The sequence below is a fragment of the Thamnophis sirtalis genome, unplaced genomic scaffold (assembly GCF_051295495.1).
Source record: "Thamnophis sirtalis isolate CommonGarterSnake01/CBP01778 unplaced genomic scaffold, rThaSir2_p1.2 scaffold_1, whole genome shotgun sequence".
Classification (NCBI taxonomy): Eukaryota; Metazoa; Chordata; class Lepidosauria; order Squamata; family Natricidae; genus Thamnophis; species Thamnophis sirtalis.
Window position 1 is genome coordinate 3,994,212 of NW_028261381.1, and position 21,440 is coordinate 4,015,651.

General features: G+C 42.3%; 1 protein-coding gene across 6 annotated transcripts in view; it reads right to left on the minus strand.

Moving 5' to 3' along the window:
* ADAM23 (ADAM metallopeptidase domain 23) overlaps positions 1–19,250 on the minus strand; it is an 88,909-nt gene extending 69,659 nt beyond the window's left edge. For 2 of the 6 annotated variants that reach the window (XR_015695604.1, XM_087706797.1), the window contains exons 1-2: positions 16,698–16,829; positions 3,180–3,256 (exon numbers count right to left, since the gene is read on the minus strand). Coding sequence is in view for 5 of the 6 variants with exons in the window: in XM_087706797.1 (XP_087562923.1) it covers positions 3,180–3,208 (29 nt within the window). In the remaining variant the exon portion in view is untranslated. Of the gene's footprint in view, positions 1–3,179; positions 3,257–16,697; positions 16,925–18,327; positions 18,527–19,233 lie in introns of those variants that run through there. The other 4 variants (XM_087706814.1, XM_087706806.1, XM_087706808.1 and 1 more) reach the window with 4 other exon arrangements.
* Between the last annotated feature and the right edge of the window lie 2,190 nt (positions 19,251–21,440).

A 21,440-nucleotide genomic window follows, 5' to 3' on the forward strand; every position in this document is an offset into this window, starting at 1 on the left:
GCTAGAAAATTTGTCCAAGAAAATTGTCCATAAATGTTCTGGAACAAAGATTCAGCTTGAAATTACCGAAGGGTTGCTAGAATGCCGCTCCCTTTCATCTCTGAGCTGAGCTCTTTTGGGTACTCAGAGCAACACAGCTGCCATGTGCCCTTCATCTGCTTGAAGCATGAAATCTCATGCCTATTACAATGAACTTTGATACTGTTTGGGAATAGTTCTTTGGTCTTCTGGCAAACACCTCAATTTTGGGTTTAGAATAATTCAGTGTAGTACTCTTGGGTTCACCAACAAATGTGTGCCGACAAAACCGCGGTGAGAAAAGAACAAGGTTGAAATCGCGCCCACAACAGCGCACCCACAACAGCGCACCGACAAAAGCGCACCATCAACAAACAACGCAAAAACAAGGTAATAACCCTAACCCCAACCCTAACCCTAACCCTTACCTTAACCCTAATCGCGCTTTTGTCGGCAAGGATTTATTTTTTGCCAATAACTCTGTGTCACTTTGGACCCTGAGAACTGAGAAATTTAAAAATTTGCTTCGCTTAAGAATGAGTTGAGAGCACCAATACCTCCCCCAAATGCTGGAAATGTGAATTGGTACATGGAACATATTATCATTTATGGTGGACCTGTGAGGAGGCAAATCTTTTTTGGAAAAGGATCAAAAATTGGCTGGAGGCAATAACAAGGCAATAAAATAGATTGGAAACCTGAAGTTTTTTTATTAGGAATTATGTCAGTGAAACACAAAAAAGAAATCCAATATTTAATACGACATATACTTACAACGGCAAGGATTGCCTTTGCCCAGAAATGGAAAAACAAACTAACCCCAAATGAAGATGAAATAATAAGAAAGATTATGGACTGTGCCAAAATGGATAAATTAACAAAAGAAATCCAGGGAAAAGAAGAATCAGAATTCTACCAGATATGGGATAAATGGTATAGGTAGATGGAGGAAAGAAACAAAAATCAATGAAGGAATATAACAAAACTCAAAAAACAATAGTTATGAGTAAAATAAGAGGGTTAAGAATGGTGAAATCCAAACGAAATACAATAGAAGGGGAAATAATATAAGGTGAGCGGTATCGATTGATGATTGCTAAGACAAAAAACAGGAAGTTCCTGTTCGCACTGTATTGTATAAATGTGGTGTACGTCTAATTTGTGTGTGTGTGTGTGTATTTTACATGTTTGTTAATAAAAATCTTTTTAAAAAAAAGAATTAGTTGAGAGCAAACATTGGGTAGAAATAACTTTGGTAAGTCATCTTACGACAGGAATTGGGCTGAGCCCTACTTAATTGTTTTTCTAAGCATATTTTGGGTAACCTATCAGGATCGATTGAATGGATCTTTTGCCAGTATGGGAACACTTTAATTATTGATAGGTTGTGTATGGAAAGGACACTGCCTTCTGCTCTTGACCACTGGAGCTGATGTGTTCTTATCAGTTCCAAATATGTTTCCTTAAATAGGGGTCTGAACTTGTTCAAGTGAGCAAGCTTTTGTAAGACACTTTAATTGAGCACAATAAATCATTTCATTTCATTTATTAAATTTATAGGCCGCCCAATTCTGGAGGACTCGGGTGGTTTACAATGAAAGAAGAAAAAAGAAAAGCAAAATTAAAAAATAGTTTAAAATTCACAACATGTATTCGTTCTAATTGGGGCTGGACCTTAACACTAAGGTCAACAGCCCCAGGCCTGCCGGAACAGCCAGGTTTTAACGGCTTTCCTGAAGGCCATGAGAGTGGGTGAGGTCCGGACCTCTGGGGGTAGCTGATTCCACAGGGTAAATTATTTAATTACAATTACCCAGGTACCTTGACCCCCATACTCAAAGTACTCAGGGCAAATGTAGCCCCAGTGCTGAGACCGCCTACTGCCACACACACACCTCCCAACAGCCAATAACATCCCACAGAGAAGGCTCTCCTCTGAGGGCCCACCAGCCGATACTGTCCAGCTGACGGTATCCGAAGGAGGCCCACCCTGTGGGATGTTATTGGCCGTTGGGAGGTGTGTGGCCGTAGGCGGTCTCAGCACTGGGGCTACATTTGCCCTGAGTACTTTGAGTATGGGGGTCAAAGTATCTGGGTAATTGTAATTAAATAATTTATATAAATTTTTAGTACTTTCCTCGACCTTTGTTGAGCTTCTTTTAAAATGATTTACCCATAACCCTGTGTTGGTAAAAATGACTCCTAAACAAGTGTTTTTTTTAAAAAATCACTTGATCAATAGGCTTCCCAGTTAAATTTCATACTTCGTTTGATAAATATCATCACGTTTTATTCGATTTTATTGATGTTTAAAGAATTAAGAAAACAGGAGGTATTTAGCTTTTTCAAAAGGCCTGTTTCAGAGTGAGGCATTAGTACTATACACATTTATTAATCATGGATATTTGGCATACAAGTGTCTGAAGCATATAGGAATCCTGCAACGTCATTGACATAGAGGCTAAAAAGCATTGGGGATAGGAAACAATTCTGTCTAACATCCTTAGGTGCAGTTATATTCTTAGAGAGCCTCTAACACCCGTAGAAATTTCAAAATGATTTTTGAATTGAAGGGCCTTAACCAAGTGTAACCAAGAATAAGAATCTTCCATATTTACTTTGGCTAATTTCTTCCATAAAATATTTCTGTTCATAGAACCAAAACCTACATTGAGATCTATAAAAGGGGTAAACAGTTTCTTGCCATTAGTTCATTTTTTTGTTGTAAAGTGATATAAAATAAAACAATTATCTATTGTGGAGCGCTTTGGTCTAAATCTAGTTTGTTTCTTCATTAAGAGATATGTTTTTACATTACTCAGTCTTCTATTTTGCTCAAAAATGTTGGTATACATTTTAGCCATAATTCCAATAAGGCTCCAGTAAGATTCTGTAATGTTTTGGGCCACCTCTGTCTACCATTTATAATGGCGACATCATCCAACTGGGATGCAACCTGTGTTATTTGCATAGGAGAACACCCCTGCTAACAACCTTGTTAATAATCAGATGGGAGTCCTGATTCTATCTTTACAGTTTGGCAACACTTTCCAGGAAATTAGAATATACTTTATTAACTTTTCTTTCATTAAAATATTTATTTTAATTAAAAGATCTGTTATACTGAACAAAATAAGTGAGAGCCATAGATATACACTTACTTGTTCAGTGAGAGGTCGAGAATAAACATAGAACTGAAAGCTTCAATCTGGAAACTTGCCTGAGCTAGATGCACAGCCTGAAAAAAAAGAAGAGAAGAATGTGATGGCAGAAATGGAGACAAATATGCATAAGAAAAACTTTTACTATTTTATCAAATTGTCCATATAAATCTGTTGTGGCCCAGCAGGAGCCGTTGGAGCTGCCACCAGACTCCGACAGCGAGGGGCCCTCTGAGTCGGATCTGGAGGATGTGGAGGACCCTGGACAGGGTTCCGACTCCGAGCAGGGCGCAGAAAGGCTGGTTGGCCACCAGGAGGCGCCTGAGCCTTGGACCAGTGGGGAGGAGACAAGGGAGAGTGAGCCAGACGCCAGCAGTGAGTTGTTCCTGGATGCCTGGCACAGAAGACCTAATAGGCGTCAGGAACAGTTGCGCAAGTACAGGAGGTAATTGCACTCAGCTGGTGGTCATTAGGCTCCTCTCCAGACTATAAAAGGACTGCTTGGGCACACTGTGCTGTGCTGGCTGTGGGATTCTGGGAGTTGAAGTCCACAGGACTTAAAGTCGCCAAGGTTGAGAAACACTGCTATACATGTTTTCAGTCTGTTAAACATACAATGAAAGTAAAATAAAAACCCATAAAAACCTCTAAGAATCACAGCATCCAAACCCCTACCCATAAATATCATACCTAAAATAAAATTTACGAGCACTAGAGCTAGCAGATTAATTTTAGATGAAAGAGCTACTTAATTATAAATGATTTTTGCTAGGAAAGTATCAAAAAAAAGAATCAAACAAGCCTCTGAAGGATAAGATTTTTACATCTCAGCGCTGCTGTTAAAAATAACTTTTTGTTCCCACCAGAAGCACTTCGAAAACTGGCTGAATGAGAGATGGGCCTATCAATAGTTTGAGAGCCGAGGTGGCGCAGTGGTTAGAGTGCAGCACTGCAGGCTACTTCAGCTGACTGCAGTTCTGCAGTTCGGCTGTTCAAATCTCACCGGCTCAGGGTTGACTCAGCCTTCCATCCTTCCGAGGTGGGTAAAATGAGGACCCAGATTGTTGGAGGCAATATGCTGACTCTGTAAACCGCTTAGAGAGGGCTGAAAGCCCTATGAAGCGGTATATAAGTCTAACTGCTATATAGTGGGGAAAAAATATATTTTAGCTAACTTGCTTTCAAGCTATGTAGTAGCATTTCCCAATTGAATCTGGGCTCAAAATGAATTCTTTACCTGTTAAAACAGTTGTAACGCAAGATTAATATGCTTGCTATATAATCAACTACCTGGCAGTTTCACATTTCTCAGAAGCATCTTATTACTTGAAGTAATTCAGAAATGATTAAGGGGGAACAGCAATGCCCCTTTAGTTAAAGAATACCCCCCTCCCCCATGGGTTAAGAGCAGAGGTGGTTTCCTACCAGTTCGCACCTATTCGGTAGAACCGGTTCGTCAAATCTATTGAACCGGTTAGAAGAGGTTCCACCAGTGGACCCGGAAAGCAGGCCACACCTACAGAAGAGGCTCCAAAAAATTTTGAAACCCACCACTGGTTAAGAGGCAGCTTCTTGGGAACCAGGCAGACTTTCCCCCAAAATGCCCCAAGCAGATGTACGTAAGTAGCAGCTCAGGAAGAAATTTCTGATTCACCATTCACTGCGTTTGCATAAAATGCTTAAGTAGGACTACAATATCCAGAGGTCGTATTCAGCCGGTTGTCTCCTGTTCGCACAAACCAGTAGCAGCGGCTGCTGGAGGCTCCGCCTTTCCACCCCGACATAATGCGCGAGCACTGCACATCTGCAGACGAGGCATAGCAATAGCAATAGCAGTTAGACTTATATACCGCTTCATAGGGCTTTCAGCCCTCTCTAAGCGGTTTACAGAGTCAGCATATTGCCCCCAACAATCCGGGTCCTCATTTTACCCACCTCGGAAGGATGGAAGGCTGAGTCAACCTTGAGCCGGTGAGATTAGAACCGCTGAACTGCAGATAACAGTCAGCTGAAGTGGCCTGCAGTACTGCACCCTAACCACTGCGCCACCTCGGCTTCTCGGCTTGCATGCACATTTGCAAACCAGTACAGAAGGTAAGTGCATCCCACCCCTGACAATAACCGTTAGATAGCAGCAAAAAGTTGAATCAATAGAAGAGAATATATATATATATATAGCTCAGGGTTGAGTCCTGTGGAGTCCTAGGTAGCTTGGTTATTTACTTGCAGGTGTTTCGTTACCAAACTAGGTTAATAGTTTCAGTGCTATTTTGTTATCTTGTCACTGAAGATGTTGCCTTAGTCTGGTGATGCAACATCTGCAAGCAAACATCCAAACTCAGGATGCACCAAGGTCTCCACAAAGAGTTGAATACTTGAGGAAGAGTATTATTAGTGTATGATGTTGTTTCAATAGCCAGGAGACTACAATGTTAATGTAGAGCAGTAGTTTGGCTGGCAATTAACTAGCTCTGTTGTGGTACATGTTCGCATGATTCCTAAGGTTGCGCCACAGGGAGAGCAAGCTAACTTCGCACCAGAGAGAAAGACAAGTGGTTCTTCTAGCAGTGTGTCCCCCTCTCTCCACCAGAGCTGCCTTGCAAATGGGTGTCACCATTGGGAAGGTTCAGAGCAGTGGTGGGTTTCAACTGGTTCGCGGCGGTCCCTGCGAACCGGTTGGTCGGCGAACCCGGAAGTAAGTAACTTCCGGGAACGGCGAAGGGCCCACCCACCCGCGCTCCTTACCCGGTTTTGACGAGTTCTGCTCTTCCACGCATGCGCAGGACGCATACAGCGCCTGCGCGATCCTCCAGGAGCAGCTGGAGCATCGCACAGACGCTAGTACACATGCGTGCACCACACGCGTGCACGAGGACGGTGCTGGTCCCGTTCCAACCGAACCAGTTGGAATGGGGTGAGAAACCCACCCCTGGTTCAGAGCCAGCAGGAATCTGACCACCTGCACAAAGTACCAGTTTAACAGAGCCGAGGTGGCACAGTGGTTAAATGCAGCACTGCAGGCTACTTCAGCTGACTGCAGTTCAGCAGTTCGGTGGTTCAAATCTCACCGGCTCAAGGTTGACTCAGCCTTCCATCCTTCCGAGGTGGGTAAAATGAGGACCCGGATTGTTGGGGGCAATATGCTGACTCTCTGTAAACCGCTTAGAGAGGCCTGAAAGCCCTACGAAGCTGCATATAAGTCTAACTGCTATTGCTATTAATTACTCTCATAGAACATGCTTTCGAATTGCTAGGTGGACAGAAGTTGGGGCTAGTGACAGAAGCTTACCCCGACAAACAGGACTAGAGCTCAAACCGCAGAGCAGATGCCATCTCCACCATGCCTCTTGAGGAAGAGTAAACATTTGGCAGACAGGAAGCAACAGCTTTAGCAATGACATCAGGCTCAGGATTACTTCTATACGAATTTTGCCACATTAAAAATACAACGCCTTATTCTCTCCCCCAAACGGGCATAGCTAGACAGGACATTCAATTATCATGAGCAATATCTGTTATGACCTAGAATCTAAACAAATATTGCAATCAAAAGGTATAAGGAACGTTTAACCCGCCCCCTTCCTCGTAGCTGCTAAGAAAACTTTCCTCAATCAAAGTTAGTTACACCAAATAAAAGTTCCTGTTGATTCTAACAGAACCTTTTCTCTTGATACAAACAGCTGCTGGCGGGGGACGACACCCATTTTTGTCAGTACCTTTATGCAAAGGGAAAAGTTAAATCACCTCCCTTCAGTGCAATCCCAGAGTTCAGCTTAAATATTTATGGCAGCTTCTTTAAAAACTCATTTGAAAATGCTCTCCAGTTAATCCTTAATATCTGAAAATATCCACAAAGTGCTATATCAGTTTATATTACAGAGAACATAAACTGTGTGTGTGTGTGTGTGTGTGTGTGTGTGTGTGTGTGTGTGTGTGTGTGTGTGTTTTATTTGTGCTGATAAATAAATAGATATTTGGGCATACCAGGGGTTGTGACTTTAAATATATACCTCTCACCCTGGCTGGCTGATAAGGAGTCGAGCTAAATAGCTTGAAATAGATCTATACTAGTCTCCCTTTATTTATTTATCAGCATAAATATAACAAATGTAACAAAAAGGCAACAGTAAAAAATATTGGGTTTCTGCCTGGATGGTCTCTTGTGACGAGCCGAAGACAGAGAGTGGAAGTGTGACCTTCCTCCCATATTTGGGCATACCAGGGGTTGTGACTTTAAATATATACCTCTCACCCTGGCTGGCTGATAAGGAATCGAGCTCTGTAGCTCAATGGTTAACACATCTGCCTGAGAGGCAAGAGAGCACAGGTTCGATTCCCAACATAGGGTATGGCTAGCTGATGAGAGCTAAATAGCTTGAAATAGATCTATACTAGTCTCCCTTTATTTATTTATCAGCATAAATATAACATACATACATACATACATACATACACACACACACACACACACACACACACACACACACACACACACACACACACACACACACACACACACACACACACACACACATATATATATATATATATATATATATATATATATATATATATGGTTTAGTCAAGTTTGATACGTCGAGACTATATGGTGAAACTTGCAGAGATAGTTCTACATGGCAAAATACTCACCATTTAAAAATATTTTTTAAAAATTAATAACAGAGTAAATTATCAAAATTAGGGAGCTGAAATGGACCCCATGTCGAAAATCAACTTGCAAATAATCGTTTTTCAGCTGTGAGTCCTTAGCAAGCATATGTCAGTTTTTGAGAAATGTAGTAGATTATAACAGAATAACAGCATTGGAAGGGACCTTGGAGTCTTCTGGTTCAACCCCTTGCTCAATCAGGAGACCCTAAATCATTCCAAACAAGTAGCTGTCCATTCTCTTCTTAAAAACCTCCAGTGATGGAGCAACCACAAGACAAGCCATTTCAGTGGTTTACTGTTCTGTTAGGAAATTTCTCCTTAGTTCTAAGTTGCTTCTCTCCTTGATTAGTTTCCACCCATTGCTTCTTGCCCTGTCTTCAGATGCTTTGGAGAACAAGTCAACCCCCTCTTCTTTGTGGCAGCCCCTCAAATACTGGAACAGTAGAATCATGTCCCCCTCCCAGCCCATTTTTTCATTAGACTGGATCAGAAGTGGGTTCCTACCAGTTCTAACTTCTTCTATAGTAGAGGTTCCACAAACCTACCGTGCCGTTTAGAACCGGTTCCAGCTCCCTCCCCCCGCCCGTCTGCACCACGCTTGCCCCGCCGACCGCTCACTGATTGGATGGCTCACCAATCACCCCGCCCGCCTCTAAGAGTCCTATCTAAATCTTAAAGTCTTAAAGCTGTCACTCCTGGATTTGTTTTTTCTAAAGGGTTAGGGGTGCAACAGTCTTGTAGCTTGACAGCTTTAAGACTTGCACACTTCAATGCCAGAGTTCCTGAGCCAACATGACTGGAGGAGGAATTCTGGGAGTTGAAGTCCACAAGTCTTAAAGCTGTCAGGTTTGAACACTCCTGAGGGCTTTTTTTTCTAAAGGGTTAGGGGCGCAAGGGTCTTGTAACTTGACAGCTTTAAGACTTGCGTGCTTCAAATGCCAGAATTTCTGAGCCAACATTTTGGTTGCTAAGCAAGAACATTGTTAAGTGAGTTTCACCACATTTTACAAGTCGGCCACACCCACCCAGTCACATAACTGCCAAGCCACTCCCACTTAGGTCACATGGCTGGCAAGCCACTCCCACCCAGTCACATGGCCAGCAAGCCACTCCCACAAAGCAGACCACACCTACAGAAGAGGTTCTAAAAAAATTTAAAACCCATCGCTGCTTTAAACCAGGAATACACTAAGGCAGAAGCTTTTCCACCCCAAGGATAAAACACCCAGACACAAATTGAACAACATGGTGTATGCAATACACATATGAGAAATGTGCAGATCGGTACATTGGGAAAACAAAACAACCTCTTCAAAAAAGAACAAACCCATCAGGACAAGATTCAGCAGTCCATCTGCATTTAAAAGACAAAAGCCAGTCTTTGGAAAACAGCATTTTGGACACAAGAGGCCCTGGTTGAAAGAGGGTTCAAAGAGGCCATTTATGTCAAAACTGAACAGCCCTCTCTCAACGGAGCGGGAGGGATACAACATCATTTTGAGAGACCGCCTGCTGCCAATTACCTCCCACAGACCCATTAGATCTCACAGGGTCGGCCTCCTCCGGGTACCATCTACCAGCCAATGCCACCTGGCTATTACCCGGGGGAGGGCCTTCTCTGTGGCAGCTCCAGCCCTCTGGAACGAACTCCCCGCAGGGATTCGGACCCTCACCTCTCTCCAGGCCTTCCGAAAAGCCGTCAAAACCTGGCTTTGCCGGCAGGCCTGGGGGTGATGAGTTCCCTCCCCTCTCGACATGTATGTTTTTGTGCGACTGTTGTTTACTTTTATTATTTGTATTTTGTTTTTTATGTTCCTCTTTTTCCCCCTTGAATTGTTCGCCGCCCTGAGTCCTCCCGGAGAAGAGCGGCATACAAATAATAAAATTCTATTCTATTCTATTCTATTCTATTCTATTCTATTCTATCTATCTATCTCCAGTCTACAACACAGTCCTTTCTGCAGTTCCAAGAAGGTCCCACACCTATTTGCACTACTCAGGTGACCCTGAGGACACAGATAAACTTCGGGGTGGCCTCAACGACTTTCTAAAAGGATGCAAATGACCAGCTGTCTGCAAGGAATATAAATCCTTCCATTCCCCACCATCTAGTCAGGGCTGAGGAAGCTTCTTGGCTGAGAAGCAAAATGTCTTCAGAGAAAAATAAGGAAATCCAGTTGCCTCTTGAAAAAAAAGCACTTTTGGGATAATCATGACCTGGATGACTGAGAATCTCCATCGACACCAAGTAAGAAAAGTTTCATTTCAAATTTAAATTACAATAGCAATAGCAATAGCAATAGGAGTTAGACTTATATACCGCTTCATAGGGCTTTCAGCCCTCTCTAAGCGGTTTACAGAGTCAGCATATTGCCCCCAACAACAATCCGGGTCCTCATTTTACCCACCTCGGAAGGATGGAAGGCTGAGTCAACCTTGAGCCGGTGAGATTTGAACAGCCGAACTGCAGAACTGCAGTCAGCTGAAGTAGCCTGCAGTGCTGCATTTAACCACTGCGCCACCTCGGCTCCTTACAAGATTTTCTGCATTATACTATGTATGTCTTTTCAACATTTTGGGGAATTTTTTTTTTTTACGTGTCCATCACATATGATAAAACGTTCCTTCTGTTTCATGACATTTCCAGCATGTGATTACTATATGTATTACTATATGTCAAACTTAGATGTTATTGTTGGAAAAGGATAGAAAATTTTGATACATCCCATTTGGTGCAAAATGTTCTCTTTGGCCTTTCTGTCTCCTAGCTAGTTTTGTGACTAAAGTGGGACTTGAATTCATGATGTCCCAATTTCTATCCCAGTGTATTAATCACATCTCCAGACCAGCCCTCTAAGATTAATTCATAGACTGTAAATGGCCTATTAGACCTCACATTTCGTATTCCATCACTTCCCTCTTTTTATATATGTGTGTGTGTGTGTGTGTGTGTGTGTGTGTGTGTGTGTGTACATCAGTGGTGGGTTTCTGCCGGTTCGCACCGGCTAGCGAGAACCGGTTGGTTACCTTTAAAGCCCTACATGGCTCAGGACCAGCGTTTTTGCGAGACCGCCTACTGTCACATACCTCCCAACGGCCAATAAGATCCCACAGGGTGGGCCTCCTTAGGACGCCGTCAGCCAGACAATGTCGGCTGGTGGGCCCCCGGAGGAGAGCCTTCTCTGTGGCTGCTCCGACCCTGTGGAATCAGCTACCCCCAGAGGTCCGGACCTCACCCACCCTCATGGCCTTCAGAAAAGCTGCTAAAACCTGGCTGTTCTGGCAGGCCTGGGGCTGTTGACCTTATTATGTAGGGTCCAGCCCCGATCAGAACGTATGCGTGTTGGTGGATTTTTAAATTATTTTTATTTTTATTTTGTTTTTGTAAGCCGCCCGGAGTCCCCTGGGATTGGGTGGCCTATAAATCTAATAAATTGAATTGAATTTAATTGAAATTTACCGATCTGGTGAGAGGATGTTCGACCAGTGGACCCGGAAGTAACTTCCAGAATGACTGCTTTCATCAAACCTTAGAGTGATTTAGAAAGAAAGAGAGAAAGAAAGAGAAAGAGGGGGAAAAAGAAAAAGAGAGAAAGAAAGAGAAAGAGAGAGATAGAAAGAAAGAAGGAAGGAGAGAGGGAAGAAAGAAAGAAAGAAAGAAAGAAAGAAAGAAAGAAAGAAAGAAAGAAAGAAAGAAAGAAAGAAAGCGGGAGAGATACAAGGAAGGAAGGAAGGAAGGAAGGAAGGAAGGAAGGAATGGAGGGAGAGGGAGAGTAAAAAATCCATCCATTCATCCCACCTAGAGGCAACTCTCTCCAGAATAGTGCAGAAAACTTTCATTAGCAGAAAACCTTCATCTGACACATATTGAGAGTTGCTTAACTCTGTCAAACACTTTCTGCTGAATCATTCATTGGGCTCCAATGAATTCCCGTTATCCTACCTTGACTAAAAGCACTTAGAATTTAGTTAATCATACTTTCCATGCACAGAAGTCTTGGCAGGTACTGATAATTAATTTAACAATTGTATTAACCATATATTCTGCTTGTCAGATGCCGCATTGAAAACTACACTCCAGATAATATTAACAATGCTGTGAGTTAGATTATTCTAGTTAACTTTCCCAAGGCAATTTCATAAGGTTTCTATATAGCGGGACTATGAGGTTAAAACATGGAAAATGCAGCAAAATATTGCAGTATTATGTCTTCCTTTTCAGCCAGTCAGGGATTTTTCCTGGATATGCCTTTCTTCTTCTTCTTCTTTATATTTATGTTAGTTTTCATGATCAATCCTCACTGAATTGCTCTTCCCTCACCCCATTTTTCTCCTAAATCATTAATGTAAAATCTTCAAACTTGTGCAAGTATTTTTCTTCTATATGGATAATGCTTTTTTGGCTATATAAGGATTAACATTTGGAATACTTGCTATAAAAAACATATAACAATTGCTTCAAACGTTTTAGCTGCATTGGCAAAGCTAGATACTATTATATTCTTAATGCAGGCAGAATTAGTAACAATTATATTCTCAGTGCAGTAATTAATTACTGAAATACAGGAAAGCACTTCAAAGAGCTGCCTCCCTTCCTTGATGGGTAGAGGAAGGACACAGAACTTGGGAAATGAGCACGGCTACCTACAATAATCCTTATTTTTTTTCCACAATCGTAACAGCAAAGATCATAGCTAGAATAAGGCGGTGGAATTGCTGAAATTGCACTAAGTTTAAGCTTTAAGTTTAAGTTTAATAAAATTTGTATGCCGCCCACTCCCTTGGGACTCTGGGCGGCTCACAACAAGACAAAAGAAACATTTAAAATTTAAAATAAAAATACAAATATTAAAATTCGACATCATCCATTCCATCTAAGTGGGGCTGGATATCAATCAACAGCCCCAGGCCTGCCAGAACAGCCAGGTCTTGGTGGCTTTACGGAAGGCCGGGAGAGTGGTAAGGGTCCGGATCTCTACGGGGAGATCGTTCCACAGGGCCGGCGCAGCAACAGAGAAGGCTCTCCCCCGGGGAGCCGCCAGCCGGCATTGCCCGGTTGACGGCACTCGGAGGAGGCCCAATCTGTGCGATCTTGTTGGTCGTTGGGAGGTAAGCGGCAGGAGGCGGTCTCTCAGGTAGCCAGGTCCTAAACCATGTAGGGCTTTAAAAGTAACGACTAGCACCTTGAAGCGCGTCCGGAGACCAATGGGGAGCCAGTGCAGCTCGCGGAGGATGGGTATAACATGGGTGTATCTAGATACACCCCATATCGCTCGCGCGGCTGCATTCTGGACCAACTGTAGTCTTCGAACACTCTTCAGGGGCAGCCCCATGTAGAGCGCACTAATATAGCTACCAAGTATATACCAAGGAACATGAGAAACAGTGATTGTTTAATTCCAGAAATGAATTATAACTTTTCTGAATAACTTTCCCACAAAACTAAGTACTTAGTTACAGTATTTTACTAATTGTCTATGCTACTTCATATATCTTGTACAAAATCATCATATTTCATAAGAGGTGGAAACTTTTAGCTAACAAAATGCCTGCATTTTCTTATTTTGGATAAATGCTTTACACCTAATGAACCAGTGGTGGGTTTCAAAAATTTTTGGAACCTACTCTGTGGGTGTGTCCTCCTTTGTGGGAGTGGCTTGTCAGCCACGTGACCTGGTGGGAGTGGCTTGCCGGCCATGGGTTTTCTTTCTTTCTTTCTCTCTGTCTCTCTTTCCTTCCTTTTGTCTCTCTGTCCCCTTTTTCTTTTTTTCTTTCATCTCTCTCTCTCACTCTTTTTCTTTCTTTTTTTTCTTTCTTTATTTATTCCTTTCTTTCTCTTTCTCTCTCTCTCTGTATCAGTCTGTGTGTGTGTGTGTGTGAGAGAGAGAGAGAGAGTGAGTGTGTGTGTGTGTGAATGGTGGGTTTCAAAAAATTTTGGAGCCTCTTCTGTAGGTGTGGCCTGCTTTCCGGGTCCACTGGTGGAATCTCTTCTAACCAGTTCGGTAGATTTGACAAACAGTTTCTACCGAATAGGTGCAAACTGGTAGGAACCCACCTCTGCTATGAACATAAATGTAAGAGCAGGAAGTGATAAATTATTGGCAAACCTCCCCATAGTTCAAAGGAACACACAACCGTGTTGTGTAGGCACTGGGTTCAAATCATCCTTGCACCAGCTCTATTTAAACAGGTAGTCTTCAACTTGCAACCCCAATTGAGCCCAAAATTTCTCTTGTTAAGTGAGACATTTCTCAAGTGAGTTTTGTCCCGTTTTATGACAGTTGTTAAGTGAATCACTGCCGTTGCTAACTGGGTCTGGTTTCCCCGTTGACTGTGTTTGTCAGGAAGTCGTAAAAGATGATCACAGGGGCGCAGCAACCGTCACAAATATGAACCAGTTGCAAAGCACCTGAGTTTTGAACACATGACCATGGGGATGCTGCAAAAGCTGTAACCATGAAAATTGGTCATTTTTTGGTCATTTTTTTTCAGTGCCGTTGTAACTTTGAATGGTCGCTAAATGAACTGTTGTAATTTGAGGACCACCTGTACTGCTTCCTAAAAGGTCACTTCCAAAGGCTGCATTCCGGAGCTGCGTTCACTGAAACATAAACGTCTATATGGTAAGAAGAAGAAAAAAATAATCTGGAAAGATCGAAGCAGCACAGACTCTTGGGAATGTCCTTCAAGCATACTGTCACTCTGGATCTGTCATTATTTATATGATCAATAGATATTAATTTCACGTTCTCCAGTGTTGGTCCTGTAGAAACACTGCCTATACCACTGGGAATGCCCTGTTTTCTTTATGTGACAATAGTTCCTTCTGTTTCATCAGAAACAGCTGCCAGAAGCCTCCTGAGCTTCAAAATAATGGGTCAGGTGGCACACAGACTTCACTCCTTCGCTTACTGCACTGATTAATACAATAAATTTTTAAAAAAATCAATTTTCTGTAACTTCCCTTCTTGTCAAAGTCACGCATTTCTTTGGATAGTTTCGGAATAAGCCATATTATTCCAGGAGTTATGAGTTAACATCAAGTATGATTCAATGGAAAACACATCAAATTATTAATGATTTTAAAAATTATTGCCTTTTAATTTGCATTAATAGTCTCATTAAAAAAATTAAGATGTTTCCTATCTATTAAGAAAGCATGTGGTTGGGTTTTCAATCCCAAACTAACCATAAATATATCCAATAGCAATGTAACATATTTATATAACACAACTTTGAGAAATAACTATTTAGCTACTGAAATACTACCTTTAGAGAGGAAATGGAACATCTATAAAAGTACCGCAACACATGATCTCATATCATAACAAGAGGGAGAAATCACATTTGGCCTAATTATTACTTTGGGAAAGGATCAATAAAAGCAAGACTCTGATACATAACATGAAACCACAACCGACTAAATTCTAAGCAGTCTTCTAAATTCCTCTCATAGTAAGTTTACTCATATTGCTTTTCTGATGTATGTATGTATATATGTATGTATGTATGTATGTATGTATGTATGTATGTATATATTTAAAGTCACAACCCCTGGTATGCCCAAATATGGGAGGAAGGTCACACTTCCACTCTCTGTCCTTCGGCTCGTCACAAGAGACCATCCAGACAGAAACCCAATATTTTTTACTGTTGCCTTTTTGTTACATTTGTTATATTTGTGCTGATAAATAAATAAAGGGAGACTAGTATAGATCTATTTCAAGCTATTTAGCTCTCATCCGCTAGCCATACCCTTGCTGGGAATCGAACCTGTGCTCTATTGCCTCTCAGGCAGATGTGTTAACCATTGAGCCACAGAGATCGACTCCTTATCAGCCAGGCCAGGGTGAAAAATACAACAAAATGTAACAAAAAGGCAACAGTAAAAATATTGGGTTTCTGCCTGGATGGTCTCTTGTGACGAGCCGAAGGACAGAGAATGGAAGTGGTGATCTTCCTCCCATATTTGGGCATACCAGGGGTTGTGACTTTAAATATATATATATATATATATATATATATATATATATATATATATATATATATATATATATATATATATATATATATATATATATATATATATATATATATATATATATATATATATATATATATATGTTATATTTATGCTGATAAATAAATAAAGGGAGACTAGTATAGATGCTAGTATACATACTTGGGCACACCAGGGGTTGTGACTTTAAGTGTATATATATATATATATATATATATATATATATATATATATATATATATATATATATATATATATATATATATATATATATATATATATATATATATATATATATATATATATATATATATATATATATATATATATATATATAATTTAAATATAGTTTAGCCATGACTTTAGCTATATGAAGATGGTGTGTGTGTGTGTGTGTGTGTGTGTGTGTGTGTGTGTGTGTGTGTGTACGTGTACATATACACATCTACTGGTACTAAAGATAAAGAATTTGGATCCATAACACATCAAGATCTCCCATACCTGTCATGTGAAAGATATTATTTAGTTTTCACCATGCCCTTTCTCTAGTTCAAGTAAGTTGCTTAAAATGAAGAGAGAGAGAAATCTAATCTTCTAAATATAATAGAAATTCAGATTATATTCCTTTGTTTTATCCACCATACTGATACTAAGCTTCACAATTAACGGACAGCCATTCCTGGCACCTAAAGCCAATGCAGCAATAATATTACAGAGGTATTACCCAATCTGCTGAATAGACATTCTTAAAGTAAGACAATCCCTCAAGGGACAGGACTATTTTGAGCTACTGTACTGGATGTTCCTTTTTTTAAAAAAATTCTTACCTTACTGTGTTTTTGCTGGTATCTTGTCCTAGTATCCAAAATATGGTAGGGACTTTCAGAGTCTTTGTTCAAATAATAAATAAGTCTTGAAGGCAATGTGATTTCTTTTTGGAATGCACTGCTGTAATTGTTATTTTTGCTACCACTATTGTTAGTCTGTTGAAATGCAGTGTCCTCATTTGCTAATATAGTTTCTGGTTTTTCCAAAGTTTCATTCCAATGGATAGCTAGGGAAGACAGATAGGTTTACATTAAACTACAGAGGAACCAAACACGTTATATAGGCTGCTTTAAATTCTGTTAATTTCCCTTCAAGAGGATAATATCATTCCAATGATTCCAACATGCCTTATTAAAATATTCCCTAGTACAGTATTTAGGAAAGCAATGCAAAGTATTGCAGTACTGCAGAAGGAGTGACAGAAAATATTGGGCATTTAATACAATGTATTTTACATAATAATCTAAATGTTTTTAAAAAATCCTTTTTCAGAAGGGAAGCTCTTTTAATGAGATCCCCAAAACCATGACTCTCATCCGTTTCCCTCAAAAATATTGATCGAAATCTGTGAATCTGCAAACTTCTCACAAATGGAATCCATGCGTCCATTGAAAAATCAATCCATTCTCTTTACATAAGGGCAACTTCTCACATCAACTGGAAGAATGCAAATTCTAAGTAAGTTATTACGCAAAATTATCTCAAGAAATCCAGTTAAGACTTCTTTCAAAATAGACATTTAAGTACTAGAGGTCACGCCGAAGAAAATACATATGTCTTCATGCTTAAGAGTTCTCTTCACGGGGAGTTCTTTCTTTCCATTCGTGGATTATGTACGCGTTCTCAACTCAATTCTAAATATCTTTCCCTAAACAGAAACCCCACTTAACTCTGCTTCAGGGACTTCCTTAAATAAGATCCACAGACAAAAAATGAGCATCCTGACAACCTGCCAAGAACATTTTTGCTGCATCAGCACCTTTTGAGATTACATCTTGCCCATCATCATCATATGCCCGAGTTTGCAACACACACACACACACACACACACACCCCAATAAGGAATCTTCAACATGAGAATAGGAAGTTTCTCTCTCTCTCTCTCTCTCTCTCTCTCTCTCTCTCTCTCTCTCTCTCTCTCTCTCTCTCTCTCTCTCCCTCCCTCCCTCCCTCCCTCCCTCCCTCCCTCCCTCCCTCTCTCTTCCTTTTCCAAAAGCAGGAAGGAAAAGAGAGAAGTAATTCAGTTGCAGTCGCGACTAACAATTGGCTGCAGATGATCCAACAACATGCTTTTTCCTCGGGATAGAAACCTGCCAATGAAGCTGTGCTGGTGGATGCACATACTTATGGGCGGTGAAAGAGCACGAAAGCTTCTCACCCCAGGGAGCAAAAGCCGGGGTGCTGTAAGGAGCAGAGGAAACTAGCATGACAGGGGAAATGGGGAGGGGGGGCGGCATCCAAAGGGGACACCGGGAAAGGAAAAATAACTAGATAAGGGGCTTTGCTATTTATCTGCATTGGCATGGAACTCCCAAGGCAGCGGATAGAAGGAGCAGAACATCACCCACTGCGGAAGAAGAAGGGGAGATTCCAGGCCATTCCTCCCCCCCCCCCGCACCTCGCACTCACCGGTGTCCGCAATGACCCCCCAGCTCTCCGGGCGTCCCCAGCAGAGCAGCAGGAGCCCCAGAAGGAAACGGCGGAAGAAGCCGAGCGGAGGCAACAGCCGCGCCAGGCAGGCTGAGAAGGCAGCGTTAGAGGACCGAGGAGGGCGCCGGCAGCTGCCAGAGAAGGGCTGCCGCAGAGAACTTCTGCCAGGCGGCTTCATGGCTCATCGCTTGGAGGGGGGGGGGGCGGCGGTGAAGGGAGTCGCCTGCCTGGTCGCAACTGCGAGGAGCAGCGCGGGGCGAGTGGGGGGGGGAGCGGCGGCACTGCCCCCTCTTCCCCCCCTGGAAGAAAGCGGCGCTCGAGCGAGTCACGCAGCGGCGGCGGCGGCGGCGGCGCTTCTCTCCATTGCGAAGACAGGGCGCAGTGACTCCGCTTTTTGTTCCGCTGCTGCCTCTACCGCTGCCTTCACCGCGATGCCTTCCTACCGCCTCCGCTCCATTATCTGCGGGCGCCTCTCGTGGGAAGAGCAGAAGCGAACCTCGGCGCCGCCGCCTTCCTCCTCCTCCTCCTGCCGCTGCTGGTGCTGATGCTGCGGGCTGGGCTGGCGGTGGCTTGCGCCCTCCTCGCCCTCTCTGCCATTCACCTTTCAATGCCCCGCGCACTGCACAGGATGACGTCGGGACCCGGCCGCGCTCTTCCTCCCCCGGCAGCTGCAGCCCCTGCCGTCACTGGGGGGGGGCAGAGTTAAAAGAGCGCGCATGTGTTGGTGGGGGGGGGGGGAGAGATGCTTCCTCCGGCTCTTGAGAGGACCCGGGCGGGGCGGGGCGGGGCAGGGCGGGGGCGGCTTTCGACCTAAGAAGAAGAACAGGTGTCGTGATGCAGCACCTCGGGCTCGGGAAGGGGGACGACCTACATGCGGCTTCTTACCCGTGGGGTTCTTGTCCCTGCGTCCTCTTCCTCCACCTCTCCCGTCGCGATTTGCTGCAGTGCCAAAAGCCAAAAAGGCTGGGGGGGGGGGGCTGGAAGGGAGCTGCATTATTTGAACAGCTGAGATGCTCCCGAGTCGTCTTGCTTTCGCCGCCTCTCCAAGGACCGTCAGTTTAGCAAAACCTCTCCAGCCATGGATGGTCCATGGTCTTCCTCCTGGACAGTTTTCTGGCCAGTGAATCAATACTGCAATTGCAAATAGGCACCGCAAGCGTTGCTTAATGTCATTAGTGAAGGAGAGAGCTGGACTTTAGAGGTAGCTGCTTTTAATATGTGTGTGTGTGTGTGTGTGTAGATAGATAGATAGATAGATAGATAGATAGATAGATAGATAGATAGATAGATAGATAGATAGATAGATAGATAGATAGATAGATAGATATAGATATAGATATAGATATAGATATAGATAGATAGACAGACAGACAGACAGACAGATAGATAGATAGATGATAGATAGATGATAGATAGATAGATAGATAGATAGATAGATAGATGATAGATAGATAGATAGATAGATAGATATAGATATAGATATAGATCAGTGTTTTTCAACCACCTTACATAGTGTAAGGTGTGCCGTGGGAAAATTACTTTATATATAGTCAATATAGGCACAATTTTTTTAACATTTTCTAATGGTGGTGTGCCTCGTGATTTTTTTCATGAAAAAGTGTGCCTTTGAACAAAAAAGGTTGAAAAACACTGATATAGATATAGATATAGATATAGATATAGATATATCCAGAGAATGATTGTGGCGAGCATAGGAGGGAGAAATCATTACAATCCCTCGGGGTCATAATTCACTCCTGGTATAAAAGTATTTATAAGCGTTCCCTTGCTGAAACTGTGATCTTTCTCACAACTTTGTTGTTCCTCTTTAGTCATTCAGGCATTCTCTGAGAGCCAGGGAACCTCATTTCACGAGGATTGTCTGTCAGCAGCTGTTTCTCTTGGTTTTTGCAAACTTCTGCTGTCATCTTCATCGAAAGGATGCCTTGCTTTCTGACAGCCCTTTTGACTTATTTTATTATTATTTTTTATTAATTAGACTTATATACCGCTTCATGGGGCTTTCAGCTCTCTCTAAGCGGTTTACAATTTTTTTTAGCAAATTGAGTTAGCAACTTGCCCCCACAGTCCGGGTCCTCATTTCACCCACCTCGGAAGGATGGAAGGCTGAGTCGACCTTGAGCCGGTGAGATTAGAACCGCTGAACTGCAGATCACAGTCAGCTAAACTGTTTTTGATATGTAAACTGACTGTTTTTGACATGTCTCCAATGACTTTGTATTTACCTGTCACCTATTTAAGCTTTAGTATCAGTATTAGTGGTTTCCAGTGCTTTGATTCCATCTAGTTTTGAATGCTTTGTTCTTTTTGCAGTCCAATAAATTTACCCTGCACAACTCAAAAGCATTTTTTTTTCTGATTTGGTTTGTATTTATTTTTTACCATCTAGATTTCACAGCCACCACAGCCTTGGCAACAGAGCCTGTTGGGGGCCACAATACATTTCTTCACTTAAATGTTTTGTCTAGTTTCTCATCTCCTAAGCTATCTATTTCATGGCAATAGTCACCCTGTCTATTCTTGTCGCCTAGGAAGATAAAGTTCATTACTCCTGCAATTTCTCCACCTATTTGCACTGGATTCGTATCACCAGCCTCAGTGGAGAGGAGGGATCAAAACAGGCATGATGGCAGCTGTAATCGGAGCCCTGGCCTTTGGGTGTGTTGACATTAGACAAAGTAAAAAGAAAGAGATGGGGCTTCAACAGGGGTGAAATCCAGCAGGTTCTGGAGAACCGGTAGCGGAAATTTTGAGTAGTTTGGAGAACCGGTAGCGGAAATTTTGAGTAGTTTAGAGAACCTGTAGCGGAAATTTTGAGTGGTTTGGAGAACCGGTAGCAGAAATTTTGAGTAGTTTGGAGAACCGGTAGCGGAAATTTTGAGTAGTTTGGAGAACCGGTAGCGGAAATTTTGAGTAGTTTGGAGAACCGGTAGCGGAAATTTTGAGTAGTTTGGAGAACCGGTAGCGGAAATTTTGAGTGGTTTGGAGAACCTGTAGTGGAAATTTTGAGTAGTTTGGAGAACCGGTAGCGGAAATTTTGAGTAGTTTGGAGAACCGGTAGCGGAAATTTT